Source organism: Prinia subflava, chromosome 1, assembly GCF_021018805.1.
Source record: "Prinia subflava isolate CZ2003 ecotype Zambia chromosome 1, Cam_Psub_1.2, whole genome shotgun sequence".
Taxonomy (NCBI): Eukaryota; Metazoa; Chordata; class Aves; order Passeriformes; family Cisticolidae; genus Prinia; species Prinia subflava.
The window spans coordinates 150,964,139-150,980,641 of NC_086247.1; the positions used below are offsets into that span (position 1 = coordinate 150,964,139).

General features: G+C 43.8%; 1 protein-coding gene across 1 annotated transcript in view; it reads right to left on the bottom strand.

Annotated features, from left to right (window-relative positions):
- Positions 1-16,503, bottom strand: part of LOC134560671 (vasoactive intestinal polypeptide receptor) — a 114,148-nt gene that overhangs the window by 35,040 nt on the left and 62,605 nt on the right. Inside the window, exons 4-6 of the mRNA XM_063416904.1 lie at positions 9,887-9,990; positions 5,064-5,164; positions 2,380-2,512 (exon numbers count right to left, since the gene is read on the bottom strand). Coding sequence (XP_063272974.1) covers positions 2,380-2,512; positions 5,064-5,164; positions 9,887-9,990 — 338 coding nt within the window. The remainder of the gene's footprint in view (positions 1-2,379; positions 2,513-5,063; positions 5,165-9,886; positions 9,991-16,503) is intronic.

Genomic DNA, 16,503 nt, shown 5'->3' on the forward strand with positions numbered 1-16,503 from the left:
ACATTTATTGGTGGAGAGCTTAACGTACATTTGTGTGGCTGGAGCACAAAACATAAAGTCTTCTCACTACAGCAGGTAATATCAAATTGAGGACTTTGGTGCCTTCTTCAAAAATGCTCGGAGAGGTTTCGATTAATTTGGATTTTATAGCACTAAATCTGTTCTGGAAGGGGGATGTCTTTACCCTTTCATTGCCTAAAGGAACCAAGTGTGATTTCTCTTCTAATGAAACAGTTTTACTGCTTTGAGTTTGCCCTGTTCTAAACCAGAGCAGCAGTGAGGGCATTCAGCAAATTGTTTGTTCAAATCTCTCCCCAGACTGAATGAGCTCAGGGCCACAGCCACACAACCCTCAGGGAATTGTGTATAAAACCCTGAGTATATGAATTTACACCAGGGCTCCCAAGTCAGGCTTTATCCTGCAAGTTCAAAGCACAAACTTTACTCAAGCCAACCTAACCTGACCCAACCCACCCCACAGGAGCTCAATAGATTTTACAACCTTTTGTCCTAACAGATGAACGTTAAGAGAGGCATTTTGAGTCAGTATTTTTAGATTGGACCTAAAAAGTTGTCCAAAATGCTGGATCACGGCTGGTGCAGAAGGGGTGTGGTGGAGACAGATCTGTCTAACATAATTTTAAAACCATTATGTATCATTCAGCCATTCACCCTGAGCTGGCAATTAACTCAAAAATCTTCTGATGGGGAGAAACACAAAAATGTTGTAGCCATGGGGCTGCCTGAAAGCGCAGGTATTCTGGATCCTGCAGGAAAATTCTCTATTTACACCCAGAAATGTTTCTGGATGGATGAGAAGCACACAATTCTCACTCAGCTCTCTGCAACTGTGCCTCAGTCCTGATCCAGCAAAACCCAGTGCAAGCTCCCACAGGGATGGGAGGTTGGTTCACACTCCATGGCCTGTCCTATCCTGGCTCCTCTGCTAATTGGCATTGATAATTAATCTGTGGCAATTTATTCCAGTTTCAGTGTCTTTCTACCCATTCATGGACCTCCACAGGAGAATCCCATTCCAAGAATACAGATCCCAGTGAATCACAGGGAGGAAGGAGCACAGGGGGACATTCCAAGGGGAACGAATCATGCTGCATGCAGTTCTTGGGAAAAGCTGAGAGGAGGCTGCTCTGGGTTTCAACTGAGAGATACTCAAGCAAAAAGATCATTATAACAGCAGGGACAGGACTCAGGTAAGGATATAGGAAAGCCAGCAAGCAAGGAAGAAACTGGGTGGATGGAAAAGAAAAGAGAATAATTTTTTTTTGGTGCTGTATGACATAAAAAGCAGGTCCAGAGGTATCTGCTGGAGTGCTGTGCCCCATCCTCTGCTATTATCAGCAAGCAGCTCATGTAATACTCTGAATTTACTATGAAGGGTTCCTGTTTTTCTTTCTTTTTTTTTTTTTTCCTTTCCCTGGATAACTTCTGATCGCGTCTCTTCATTTTGGTGATTTCAATTTCCTGCCTAAATTTATTCACGACTGGTGTCCTCTTACGTCAGTGTGGCCTTTAGATAAACAGCCCTTCTCCCTCCTTAATGTTTGCACCAGCTGATAACGCCGAGTTTGAAAGGCAAAAAAATAACCCAGCTCCTTTATTCGCCTTATTTATCATCCCAGTGGGGAAATCTCACAGTTGCAGACAGCGAGCGTGGGATGCTGATTCAGATGAAAAATGGGTGATGATGTCTGCACATGGATTTCCTGCCGAAAGTCCTGCAGGGATCTGGTCCCTGGAGCCCAGAGAGTCACCCACATGCAGGTACCTTCTCCCAAAGGATTCAGCAGCATTCCAGACTCCAGGGAACAGATGAATTAGAGCCCACTGTCTATGGATACACTGCACATCCACAGCTCACGTGTAGGTACTTACCCCACAGATAACTAAAATTAGTTATGTGAATTTGGATCTGCCTCCCATCCTCACTGAAGGAAAAGGTTTTATTGAACCCCTAAACACAAACCTCCTTTGACCAGGATATCCAAGAAATTAGCATGTGGCTGGGAGATGGGCACAGCACAGACAGGAGCCCCAAAATCCTGTGCAGCCTCACTTGTGGGTTTGGCCTGATGAAATCCTTAAGGTTCAAAAAGACACCTCTAAGACCACCAAGTCAAACTTCAGAAAGAATCATATCTAAAATATAAATATATACATTTTGGACTCTGATAATTATGTATTCCTTCTCCACATGAGCCAAATGGCAGCAATCATGGGTTATTTTTTCCTTTCGAATGAGAAAAGGATTTGAAATCTTCCCGAAGTACCACCTCACAAGCACTTGCAAAGTAACTTTTGGTGCATTGCTTAAGAGGGGCAGCAAAAGGAGGTGGAAATTTCGAGTGCAAGGTTACTTACTGAGCTCACGAAGCAGTGCTCAGACTCCCCACTTTCAAAGAGGATGACATCCTTTATGAAGACTGCGATGGCTCTCATGATGAAGGACATGAAGAGGTGCATGTGAATGTAATTTCGAGTACAGTGCAGTTTTCTGTTGGGAAGAAGTGAAACATTTCTGAATAGGAAATCTTCTCAAAAGCATTATTTTTATATTTACACATTTCTTCAGCCATGACAGAGTCCCAATTAAACATTGGAAGCCCTGAGACAGGCTCTGGTCTGATGAACATCACCACAAATCCACTTAAGCCTCTCTGTTTCCACAGAACGTGGCAATCCATGTATCTGCAGCAGTACTGCTGCTTTTTCAATCCTCAGAAAAACAGCAAAAGATACAGAATGACAGAAAACAGGTCCATCCCACTGCTCTCCACGGGAAAAGAAATGTTTTTGACTGAGCAGACTGTGCTCGTGATAAAGGGCTATTTTCTACAGAATGTTTCTGCTGTAATAATTCTTTTCAAAGTGAAACATCTCTTCCAGCAGGCAAATAAATTCTTAGCATCTGTTGGCAGAATTAACACATATTACAGGCTTTCTGGAGCAATATGAACTGTATTTTCACTTAAAAATTACTGGTTGTTAATGATACTGAGAACTACACCAGAGTTTTTCTATTTCTTACCCACTAATATTTTGGAGATGAATTCTGTTCAAGTAAGAGTTGGTTTTTTTTCCAAGAGAAACTTTACATCAGCTAAAGTGAAAGGCCTAATAGTCTGGAAATGGGTACTTTGTACAGACACCAGAACCACACCAGATCTCACTCAGCAACACAATCAAATTACCACCTCTTAACGAGCCACTGTGCACTGGCAGAGGTCGTGATGCTGATCTCCTGTGATGGCAAGATAATGGGGCTGGGCTGAGTCCTCTGTGCCTCCAGGCAGAGGCAAGTCAAGTTAAGCTGTTCCCCACGAAGGAAAAGCAGGATCCTCAAGGGTTTCACCAGCCTGGCTGGCACCTTGTACCTTGTGGAGGCAATTTGCACGTGTCCCTGTCAGATATTAATGTTTCTGAATAACGGGACGGGACTGCTGGGAGATGTTGCTTGAGCTTTTATTGTAAAATCAGGCTCAAAACAGGGTGAGAAAACTGGAAGATGGCAGCAGCTCATGTCCTGCCAACAGCAGCCGAAATTCTCTGTGTTACAAGGTCTTCTAAAAGTTTTCTGACCAACAGCAAATTGTTAAGAGCTTATAGACTTGTGCATAAACCAATCATTAAAACTACACCTATAACTTACATTTAACAATAAGTGCTTGTTTCATATTTCCTATGTAGGGTCAGTATGAAAACAATACAATTCAAATATAATTTTGTCTTGGGTTGCAATATGTAACCAAAAGCGTGTCTTCTATTTGCCATCTCTTGAAACCTCTCAGGGAGGTGTTTTTTCTTTATCTATTGTATAACCCATTCCTGATAACTCCAGTGGGGGGGAACTTCTGTTAATGGACCAGTTATTAAACCCAGCTGGGGCAGTGTTCCTTATCCCTTCCAGGACCCATCCTCCCTCCAGGGGATCTCTGCTGTCCAGGGGCCATCCAGGCTCCCTGCAGGGCTGATCCAATTCCACCATCCATGGGAGATGCTGCACCCAGGGGAGGAGCCCAGCATTCCCACCTGGATAAACCCTGGCATTCAGAGCCCAGCACAGCCTGTGTGCTCTGCATTCCCAATGGATAAACCCTGGCATTCAGAGCCCAGCACAGCCTGTGTGCACTGCATTCCCACCTGGATAAACCCTGGCATTCAGAGCCCAGCACAGCCTGTGTGCTCTGCATTCCCACCTGGATAAACCCTGGCATTCAGAGCCCAGCACAGCCTGTGTGCACTGCATTCCCAGCTGGATAAACCCTGGCATTCAGAGCCCAGCACAGCCTGTGTGCACTGCATTCCCACCTGGATAAACCCTGGCATTCAGAGCCCAGCACAGCCTGTGTGCACTGCATTCCCACCTGGATAAACCCTGGCATTCAGAGCCCAGCACAGCCTGTGTGCACTGCATTCCCAGCTGGATAAACCCTGGCATTCAGAGCCCAGCACAGCCTGTGTGCTCTGCATTCCCACCTGGATAAACCCTGGCATTCAGAGCCCAGCACAGCCTGTGTGCACTGCATTCCCACCTGGATAAACCCTGGCATTCAGAGCCCAGCACAGCCTGTGTGCTCTGCATTCCCAGAGGAAGAGCAGACCCATCCCAGCACCACTGGAGCTTCAGAGGAAACTCCACCCTTCTACAGGATCATCTCTGCTCCAACAGAGCCACATCTGTCACTGCAGGAGGGCTTGACTGGACTGGTACCAGCACCCTGACCTACAGGGTGTCAGGTTATTTTGCTGTGTTCTGGCTCTGTCAGGGTTTTTCTTTTGTTGTTAGTTTGCCTTTTTGTTTGTTTGTTTGTTTGTTTGTTTGTTTGCCCTTTTTGTACTTCTACATTTTTATTTTAATTTTCCTGTTAAAGAACTGTTATTCCTATTTCCATATCTTTGCCTGAAAGCCCCTAAATTTCAAAATAATAATGATTCAGAGGGAGGGGGTTTACATTCTCCATCCCAAGGGAAGTTTTGGCTTTTCCCTGGAAGACACCTGTCTTAGCAAACACCTTCCCTGTGCCTTCTTCTGCTGGTGGTCTCACCTGAAGAGACACAGAATGATCATGGCAGCCGTGAGGGCGATGAGGGACAAGGTGTGTCCGATGGTGTAGCCGGTCTTGACCGTTCCGTAGAACGCTGTTTGCTGGTGTGAAAGAAAGAAAACAGGGCTTTCAGAGAGGTACAAAATGCACTCCTAAACACAGCGTCACTCTGCTGGGACAAGGAAATCATCCTTCTCCATTCTTTTAAAACATCTCTGACTCCTTCACCCCTTAAAACCCCATCCAGCAGCGCACGTGACTCAAACACCGCCGCTGTGAGTGTGGAGAACACACCTGGTTGCAGCAGGGCTTGGACCACCCCAAACTCAGGTTAAAGTTACACAGGAGGAAGGTTCCTGCTGGAAGGAGGCTGATTTGACACCTTCAGGGACAGCTGCAGCCTAAAACCTCGTGGAACAGGAGTGACCAATGTTCAGCTAAAGACTGCGCTACACCGGGTCTTGATGCGGTGAGTGTGGTGAGACTGATTTTATTTAGGAGGTCTGGGGGCAGAGCTGCCTGGGAAATTGGTGTGCTTTTGTGGAATTTACACTGTTTTAGGCAAGTAAAAACTTAAAACATTCTCACGGTTAACTCAGAAGTAAGTGTTAAGTTGGAAATCATTTCATGGTTTTTCTCTTTGTGCACAGAGGGAATCTCTGAGCATGGGGAACCACAGGGCTTGGAACCAACAGGGAATCCCAGTCTAAATAAAATGGGCAAATAAGCTCTCCAAAGCTCTCTAGCAACACTCTAAATCAATAGATTTTGATTTTTCATCTTAAAAAAAAAAAAAAAAAGAAAAAATCAAGAGGTAAAATTATTTAGACATGTATCAATTAAAAAATAATTTAAGTTTTTATGAGACTCTCACTCAGTTTATGGAATTTTTTTTTTTCCAGCTCTTGACTGACCCTCCTCTGCCCTCCTTGTCACCATCTTCTATAAACAACCCAAACAACCAAAACCACAAAAGAGCAGGTTAGACAGAAAATCTAAACCTAACCTTGTTTGGAGAAATATTCTTCCATAACATTGAGAGCTGACATTTTTATGTGCTATTTTCACAGGCTTTGACAAGTATTTGGTACTTTACAGAACCAGTGGGGCTGGGATGAGTTGCAATCCTTTAGCATTTGCACAAGCCAGCTTGGAGGGGTGTTAAAACAGGAGAGTTTTCAGAGACAACACTGGCCATATCTTCACAGATCTCACGGGTGGTTAAAGCTCCGTGTCCTTACAGCCACATCGCTGAGAGCTTTGGGTCACTCTGGACAGATAATTCAAGGGTTTCAGGACAATTTATCTGCCTGGTCTTGCCCAGATAAAGCTCTGCAGGTGGGGCCTCCCCTGAAGGGGGCAGAGGGGCAGAATCCCCTCTTTCCCTGCTGCCCAGGCTGTGGGATCAGCCCAGGATAAAATCGGATTTCTGGGCTACAGGTGCACATGGTCAGCACAGTCCAGCCTCTCATCCACCAGTACCCCCAAGATAAAGTCTTCTTTCCAGCTTCCTGGAGTTCGGGATCCCAAAGGCAGCTCTGACTCTTCTAATTAAAGCAGTCAACCTCCCTCATGCTGATTTCATCTCTCTCTATTATCTCTATTTTTGGTGGCACCAGAGCAGAACTGTTCCAGGAAAGGCTTGGCCAGCAGAGGGAAGGAGCTCCTGGTAGGGGACTGTAGGAGGAAGAGGTTGTCCCACACTTCATTTAGGAGAGCAGAGAAAAGTAGGCCTTCTGCTTCTTAGAGTTACCCCCAGGAGCAAGTTATGCACAGAAAGCTCCTGGTGTTATTCAACAAGCAATTCCCTGCTTTGTCCCCTCATATTTTATGAGGTGACTAATCCTTGTGGTGCAGAGAGGGACGGTTCTGCTTTAATGCAGGGTGTGGGGTCATCTCTGCTCTGGAAACAGCACATAATGACTTCTCGCTCTTCACTGCACTTGCTGATGACAATTGGTTCCTATTCTAGAGATATCAAAGCAGAGAATTTGACCCAAGATCATAAATGGAATTGAAATTTCACTCGGGGTCCAGATTATAAAATATTACTATTAGAAAAGAAAGGGATGTAGATAAGTGAAGGCAATGCATGCCAGGATGCCTGACTGATTTATAAGATGAATCAGGCAACTTCATCATTGTCTCTTTGACTTATAAAAGCTTCTGCTTAATTTCACACAAGTGTGATAATAATAACTATTTGAGCTAGGTGCTAAATTGAGAATAACTGAGATTTATTTTCCTTGGTTTCAATTCAGTAACCTCAACATTTGTCCCTTGTTGTTGGCAATAGGATACATTTACAATTTTGAGAGAAAAAGAAGAGAAATACTGATATAAAGTCTTTCAGGAACCACGTGCTTTGGGGTTTATGACATCCAGCCCAAAGCCATTGAGGTTCCCTCGAGAGTAAATGAAATTTCTTTGGAGAGAAATGTGGGCTGAACTGACCTCTGTGTGTCTCTGTTTCACCATCTTCAGGCAGAACCCACAGAGACCCTGGGGTGGCCCCTGGAGCAGATGGAAGCACGGAAGGGACCAGAGCATCCCATCTGACAGAGGAGCAGGATAACAACCCCACTCCCCATTTGCCAATGCACTACTTTGAAGGGTCAGCTTGGAGAAGGGCTCATCATCCCTGCGTGGGCCCCAAGAGCAGCACTTTGGTGCCTACATCATCTGATACTTTAGGGGCTGCCAGAATTCACAGCTAAAACCTTACACACTACCCTTATTTATTTATTTATTTATTTTTCTGGTTGTTTCTGGCCTGAGACCAAAAGTTCATGAGGTGTTTTACTCCTGGAAGCTTATCAGTCTTTCCTGGACCTCATGTCCTGTACAGCCTGCTGTTTTTTTCCCTATTCCCTTCACTTCTTGCTCCCCAAACTCACTGCCAGTTCAACAACAACAAAACAAAAATCTATTCTTCTTCACAGGCTGCTACTGCATGTTCACCCCCCTCAGCCACCTTTCACACAAATTGGACTTTAACAGCCGGAAAAAAACCTGTGGAAATCAAGGGAAAATAATTAAGAAAGAATTAAAAAGAACACAATAGAGGTTCTCCTGGCAACGTGGCACTCTGGCAACGCTGCAATCCATTGGGTGGCCGGAGCATGTCCCAGGAATTCCCAAATCCCCCGAGCAGCAGGAACACAACCCAGAGCCCAGGGTGGGGGTCCTTCCCCAGCAGGGCTGGGGCAGTGGTTTCTGCAGCACACAGCTCAGTCTGAGGGATGGACACTCCAGGGTGTGAAGTGCTGGCTGACCCCGAAGGCAGACCAAGGCTCTCTTCTTTGTGCACCTCTCCCTTTGCTGTATTCTGTTTTCTTTCACTCTCAGAGCTGGCTCAGTTCTGCTCAGGTGCCCTGTTAACTCTTCGAGTGCCTTGGAAGTGTGTGACCATGCACAGAACCCCAGAATGGATTGGGTTGGAAGGGACCTTAAAAATCACCTAATTCCACCCCCTGTCCTGGGCAGGGAAACCTTCCACTGTCCCAGGTGTTTCCAGCCCTCTCCAACCTGGCCTTGGACACTTCCCAGGATGGTGCAGCCACAGCTTCTCTGGTAACCTGTGCCAGGGCCTCACCACCCTCACAGGGAGGAATTTCTTCCCCATATCTCATCTAAACCTGCCCTCCTTCAGCTTAACACCATTCCCCCTTGCCCCATCACTCCATGCTCTTGTGAAAAATCCCTCTCCGGCCTTTTTGTAACCCCCCTTTGAATACTGGAAGCACATTAATTAATCATTGAGATTCCCATGTCCAACATTCGCTAACACTGAGGTATGTCTTAAACAACAACAACAACAGAAAGCATGGGCAGAGGTTTAATATAAACACATCAATCTATTACATAAAAATATAAATACTGCAACATATGATTGCAGTGAAATATAACTTTTCTTGCATCAGCTTTTTCTTGTTGACTATGGGACTGCTACAGGTGATTAGTTTAGATTAGATGCTGAACTTTGAGTTAGGTGAATCTTGCTTCTAACATTTGTTATCCTCTTTAGACTTTACCCTTCATGTCTCAGCATGCAGCAAACCAGTAACAAACTCCTTCCAGTGGAATGAAAATACTCTGTAAAGCTAATTATACCCAGGTCAGCGATTGCTAATTTATACACAAACAATATATAATACACAAATGTTGTTGCCAAAACAATATCCCGGAGAACTTTTGGATTTTCTGTCAAAATTTTGTAAAATTTCATGAGAATGTGTGTTCCCTACAGTGATCTAGATATTTAGCTGGTTGAGATCTGCAGAGCAGTAAAATATAATTTTTTATCCCTTTAGAGTTTTTGATGCTTATGTTGCCATAGAAAGACTGGAGTCACCATATCTACTTCAGCATAAATATAAATGTGGAGGGCTTGTTTCAAACTGTTCTGTGGAAAATGAAATACCTGAAGTTACACGTGGGCATCACATATGGTGATGGTCTGATCTTCTCAGGTCCTGACATCCTGGAAATTTTGAATGTCCCATCCCTGGAAGTGTTCAAAGCCAGGTTTTGGAACAACCTGGTCAAGTGGAAGGTGTCCTGACATGGCAGGGTGTGGAATGAAATGATCCTTTGGTTCCCCTCCATCCCAAGCCATTCCATAATTCTGTGAGTCTATGACATCTAAGGGAAGATAATTTCCTTGACCAAACTCTTGAACCCTGCTTCCAGGGATCCTCAAGAGCATCCTTTCCTCTGGAGGAATCAGAGGGGCAATGGGAAAAATTTGGCTTGGGAAGGTTGTACAGTTCTGATATTGATCCCTGTTAAACCCTGATGTTCACCCATCCATGTTTACAAACCTCTTCCCCTGGAGTGCTGTTGGAATCATATCCACAAGCCACGGCGTAGGGTGCAGGGTACACATCTGACCAGCCCTGGCTCGTACAATTCCTGGTCACATTCCCTGGAATAAAAGAAAAAAAAAAAAAAACATTTAAAAAGAAACCCTTAGCTCACTGTTAAAACAACTTCTGCCTTTTGTGCTATAAATGCCAAAGCACAATTCTTGTAACACTTAGGGTAAAACTCTCATCCTTTTTCCCTGTTATTAATTTTCATATTACACAGAACTCATAAACAGGAGGCATCCATTGTGTTTTAAAGTCCAGACCTCAGTTAAAAAGTACATTTTAATACAGAGGTGCACACAAAACATCTCTTCTAGTGGTACCATGCTGCCACTTGTACCCAGACCTCTGGTTGCTGGCACTGCACCAGTATTGTTTGAATGTTTTATTGTCACAATGACTTTGTTCCTGGAAAATTTTTATCTGAACATAGCAGTGAAGTATTTATGCCTTTCACTCTGCCTGTGAGAAGCCAGGACAGGGGTAGATAAAGTGCTCATTTCACACAGTGCAGATAAGGCTGGGGGTTTGGGAACTAAATGCAGTCCTCCACACCCAGACCTTGCCCCACAACTGAGCCCTGATCAAATGTGATTCCTGGGAAATCTACTGATCTCTTGTTTGTGAACAAAGCACTTCAGAATTTGGCTGTGAAGGGAGAAAATCCACACACAACAGGACAACCTGTATTGCCTGTTTTAACTTGTATAGTCCAGGGCAGGAAGATTTCCTGGATTGCCAAGCTCACTGAGTGCCTGGGGCCTCTGACCAGCTGAAAAGAGCTTTAATTAACACAAGAACATCTCACTCCTTCTGCCAAACTGTCAAAACTGAAGTTCACGTGGCTCTTTGGTACTCAGGACTGCCTGATCCATCCAGGATTGTGAGTGCAGAGCACTTCTCACTTTGTAAAACATCTCTGCTTCCTGGACCAGCTGGACCTCAGACCCACATGGGCTCAATCCAGCAAAAAGAGGAGAGGCCAGCACTCAGGACAAGCCTTACCCCAAGGGGTTTGTTGGCTAAAAGGCCAAGATCTGGGTTTGTCAAAAAATACCAAAGCAGAAATACACCCAACAGCACAGCATGAATTCCCCCAGCACCTTCTCTGCCCCCACCCTGCCCACCCCACTGAGTTCCCATTGCTGGGGCAATCCTGGTGCCATTCACAGAACTGGAATTCTGCTCAGTACACCAGAGTGAACAAACACAAGCCAAGCCTTGCTTCTCAAGGTGAAAGATGGCACCAGTGAAGCTCAAAGAGCTTCACAAACATTTCCAACAGCAGAGCTCTCTGCACACGAGAGTGAGAAAACTCCTGCAAATGGCAGCAAATCAATTGTGCAGCCGTGAGTCACAGAAATATTCGAGTAGCACCTCCAGCAATTTCTGACACTTGAGTCATCTGAGCCTCCTCCCAGCCACAAGCCCTGCACTGAAATCAGCAGCAGACCCTCCCCTGCCTGAAGCCACCCCTCCAGTCCCTGTGACAGGGGAATTTTGGCACTCAAACTTGCCCCTTTAACCTGTCTGAGCCCAGGAGGGCTCCCGAAGGTGCCTTTGTTCATTTTCACAGCTGCTCCAGAAGAAGCAGGTTCAGCACAGCTCCTGCTCCCAGGCTTTCCCTGTTTGCAGTTCTTTCCACCTGGGTTCATATGGGGATCATAAAGGACATTGTGCAAACAAATCAAGGACACGACTGTTCAGTATGTTCAGTTATGCAATTTCTGTTATTTCTTCTTCATTACAATGGATCCCATTATCTGAACTTCATTGCTTCCCATTTCCTGCTCAAAACTCCTCCTCTCTTAAGATTTCACAGCTGTTTTAATTCTTTGTTTCTTGTCCTCAGTGAGCTAAGGTGTGTTTCTTTCAGCTTAATTTTCTCCTATTTCTTCTTTTGAATTGCACTTCCTCACAATTTTATGATTATTTAAAGGTTCTCACTACTCTCAATAATTTCAAAAATTGTCCCAGTGCTTTAGCAGAAATGGAAAACAAGGTAGAGGAAAGAAGAATGACAAAGCATCAGTGGGATTAAAAAAAATAATAATAAAATTTACTGTGATATTAGGGAAACTCACTTCCCAGAGAAGTTTTTCTACCACCCTTTGCTGCTCATGTCACTTTTAGATGTGGAAGTTCACACACATGGTGAGATACAAGACACCTTTCTAAAACCTCTCACATTCACCTATCATCTGAGAGGTACAAAAAGTACAAGGTTAGAAAACAAAGATTTTATCACACCACAGTTTGGCTCAAGCAACAGATGATGTCTCTGGTCAGACCAAATAACATTTTTAATTAATACTATTTAAAATATCACTTTCTTTACTGAAAATGAGCATAAAATTTGGGAAAGTGCCCTGCAAGCTCAGCTTTCCTCTGAGGTTTACAGGTTCAGGTTAGATTGATGTATTACACAGATTTTTATGTTCCAAGGTCAAATCTCAGCTCTGCCACTGATCCCTGATGAGAATGAGCCAATTCTCGTGGTCTCCCTGGCTCTCGGGTTTTCCAGACTTTGGTAATATAATCTAATTATTTGGTAATATAATCTAATTATTTGAAAAGGCAAAATTTTCAAAGCACAAGAAGTTGTATTTGCCATTTTCCAGAGCTGTTTCTCACTAATTTGGGTAACACAAGTTCTCCCTGAAATGAGCATCAATGGAATACATTGAAAATCTGGAGTACATTGAAAATCTGGAGTACATTGAAATCTAGAGTATCAGAAAACACAAAGTTTCTCCACTTGGAATTTATCTCCAGCTTTTCAAAGTCCACTAGATTTCCCAAATTTTCCCATTCCCTATCAGACTGGAGTAAAAATTTTCAAACTGTACTCCTGGAGATTTAATGGGAAAGGAGACCAAGGGTTTATAACCACAGGTAATTAGCAATGCAGAGTGGAGGAGATTCACTGGGAGATGAGGAGCACCCCAGTGCCAGTAGGTTTGTGCTCCAAGCTCTCCTCTGTGTTGTGGAAAAAGGAGAGGCAAGTCCCTGGAGAGAGCAGAGTCTCCTCGTTCTTGTGGTATTAGTTAAAGCCATGAGTTAATTTGGGGGTTTTTTTGTGGGGTTTTTATTTAATTTGAACAATGTTACTACTGTCAAACTGCTTCTTCTCCTCCTAAAAGCAATGAGGTGAGGGTTTCTATTAAAAAAAAAATTGAAAAAGCCACAACTAACTCTCATTTATTTTAATAATAACCTCATAATGCCTTGCAAGAGCTCAGTGTCCTGCTTCCATAGCATCCCAGAATGGCTGAGGTTGGAAGGGACCTCTGGAGGTCACCTGGCCCAAAACCCCTGCTCAGGTGTGGTCTCCTAAAATGGACGCATGACCAGATGCCTTCTGGATATTCTTGGGGTCCTTCAAGGATGGAGACTGCACAAGCAAAGCTTGTCTCAGAATTCAGAATCATAAAATCATCACAGAATGATTTGGGTTGGATTTGGGTAGGGACCCAAAAGTCCAGTTCCAACCCCTCTGCCATGGGCAGGGAACCTCCCACGAGGCCTCCTTGTTGCCACTGAGGGGAATTTCCTTCCTTTTGCCATGATTTATTCATGACACAGCAGAGGAGGAGGGAGGAGCCTGTGGAGCAGAGATAAAACCAGAACATTTTCTTTGTCAGAGGTGTTTGATCTGGGTAGGAGTCAAACACTGAACAGATGAACGGAATAAACGCATGGAGCTGTTGTCTGTGTCTTGCTCTTTAGTTTTTCCTCTTACCTTATTTCTTTCTGCCTCTCATTTGTTTCAAACACACCCTTCAAACTCTGAGACACATCTGAAAGTTCATGCTACAGGTGAAGTTTTACCTCTTTGATCTTCTTGGAAAAAAACTTCTTATTGGCTTTTAATGGGAGTTTGAATTCAGACAAAGAGATCTGAGGTCAATCACGGCTCGTGGGTGTTGGGTTTTGCCCCCCTCTTTCTTTCCTTGCCCTTTTCTGTAACAATTTCTAAAGCAGAGGGGAAGCTGTGCCCTGCCCAGCAATCAGTCCCGCTTCTCTAGCATCATATTCCATGGGCATAAATCGATTTTTTCAATCAGAAAATATTAAAGCAGTGACACTTCTATTATTTACCATTCTTGAGGCGCCGCTGAGCACACTGGCACAATCTCTACTTTCATTTTTATTATTGATCTGCCCCACTGTTCCTGGGAAACACTTGGAACTCGCAGACAGCTTGAACTTAGCTGGATGCCGAGGTCCTTAGGCCTGGGAAAAACTTGTGGGGAAAGTCATGACAGGATAATTTCCCAATTTGCTTTCTCTGCCTCAGTCGTGGTCTCACAAGGTCATTCTTTCAGTGCAATTTCTGCCCAGTGTTTAATGCTATTTTATATTTTTGTATCTCATAACTTCATGTCATAGTAGAACCTGTGGCATTGGGTCAGCACATCAAACAAGACTGAATTAATTTTCCTCCTTTGTTGTTTTTCACATCTCTTGGCCTGCAGATATTACTGCCACATGTGCAGTGCCCTGAAACTTCCTGCACCCCGTTTTTGTGGAAAAACACAATTCTTCCTTATTTTCCTTTCTCCTTCCTACACGTTTCACTTCTAAGAGTGAAGATCCTGGTCCTTAATAAATACAGATAATTCCCCCTTTCTTAACAATGCCAATGTTCCCCTTGATTAAGCACCTTTTGTAAACCATTTGGTTTATCACCCTGAAAACAGAGATGTCAAATTTTAGGACAAAGTTCTCACTAGATCCTTTTTGCCTTTCTGCCTTAATTTTGCCTTTTTGGTATGAAGGCACATGTGGACAGTAGAGCACCTGAGCAGGACCAGGGCTCTCAGTGAAGAGAACTCCACAAAAACCACTCAGATTCTTGGGTATTTTAACGACAATTTTAGCAAATAAATAATGGGTATGGTTCATTTCAAGGTTCTTTAGAGAAGTGGTAATGTCTCCTTCTTATCTGGTGCTCTCTGCTCATCCCTATCCTCACTTTATTCAATCTTTGTTCCAGTTTCAGAATCAATGCAGAATAAAAAGTGTTCATGAAGGAGGGGAAAAGAGAGGGGAAATAAATTTAGAACACCCAAGGAAAAAAGGAGTTTGGCAAGCCTGAAACTCAGATGGATCTCACCTCCCTGAGTAGGATCCAGAGCTTGGTTGTGCCCATTCCCACCCCCTTAGGTCAATTAATCTCAGAGCTGAAGCCTAAAAACTGTCAGTGCTAATTTAACTTGTGCATGGTGGACAATTTGCTTTTGGAGAAACTGTGAGGCATAAATCCTTATCACAAATGAGATCTTCCACGTATGGAAAGAGAGCTGGAACAGTGGTCAAGGGGTGGGAAGCAATGCACTTCAATAATGAAAGGTGCCAAAAATATTTTCATTCATCTCCCTCACACAGCGTTGATGAACGTCATGAAATAATGAAAATTTTCTGGATCTGTGAGTGCCATAAAAAATTAATGTCAAATGACATCAGAACAGTTTAAGGTTTTAAAATGCCATGACATATTTTATCCTTTATTGACCATGGGATATTAGTCATTTGAAGAGCTTATTCTGCATGAGGCAGGAAAATCACATTAACTCTTTGTTTCCTGGTATTTCACTCTTTCCCTGCTACACATACATTAAAAAGATTTTCTCTGGCTCACAACTTGATAAAAGCTTTCACGTTCCTGCAAAGGGATCAAAGACACAAACATTACCCAGATGATTGAGTTCCTTGAAATCTGCTCAGTGACACTCCCTGTTACAAAGGAAGAGCTGCTTCACAACCTTTAATGGCATTAATTTTGCAACAAATCCTATAAACCAGGAGGCAATCTTCCCCTCCCTTTATCTGAGACCATCACTGCTTTCCCTGTTTGTTAATGGTTGTACAAAGTGTCTGACTCAGAGAATCAAAGCTGCTGCTTCTGCTTTGGGAATGGCATCAGTTGCTCTGTTGGTGCTCTGCTGAGGCAGAATTCAATCCTGTGGGGAGACATTCCCATCTGCCAGAGCCACTCCACAATATTTTGATTGCAAATGGGAGAAATGTGTGGTTTATGGATGGCATTACACTCATCCTGGAATGGGAATCTTAAAAAAACAGCTGAACTGTACATCTAAGGAGCCTGTTCCTCACCTCTGACTGTAAAAACAGCTCAGAGATAGGCTGACTTATGGAAAACTCTAAAATCACTTGATACAAATGCCATTTCAGGTTGGACATTTGATACAAATGCCATTTCAGGTTGGAAATCCTGAAGGCAGGTATCTTAACACCAGATCTTCTAACATTTATCAAATGGTATCGGAAGTTTATGGTTAAAACCTGAATGGAGCCCTCAGTGTCTGTGCTGTGGGTGCCTCTCTGTGAGCTCAGTACCTTCACTCTACTCCAGTCAACAGAAAATTCATCAGTGGAGCCCATGGCACCTTCAGGTACCTCCACAGTGTCTTTAGCCAGTGCTGACCAGATTTCTGTGGACATTAATGGGGTCCTGGACACCAGTCCTGTACAAACACCCCTGCTTTACAGATAGCAGAAACTGAGAGTCCTGACTCTGCTGTCTCCAAAGAAACTCACTCTGT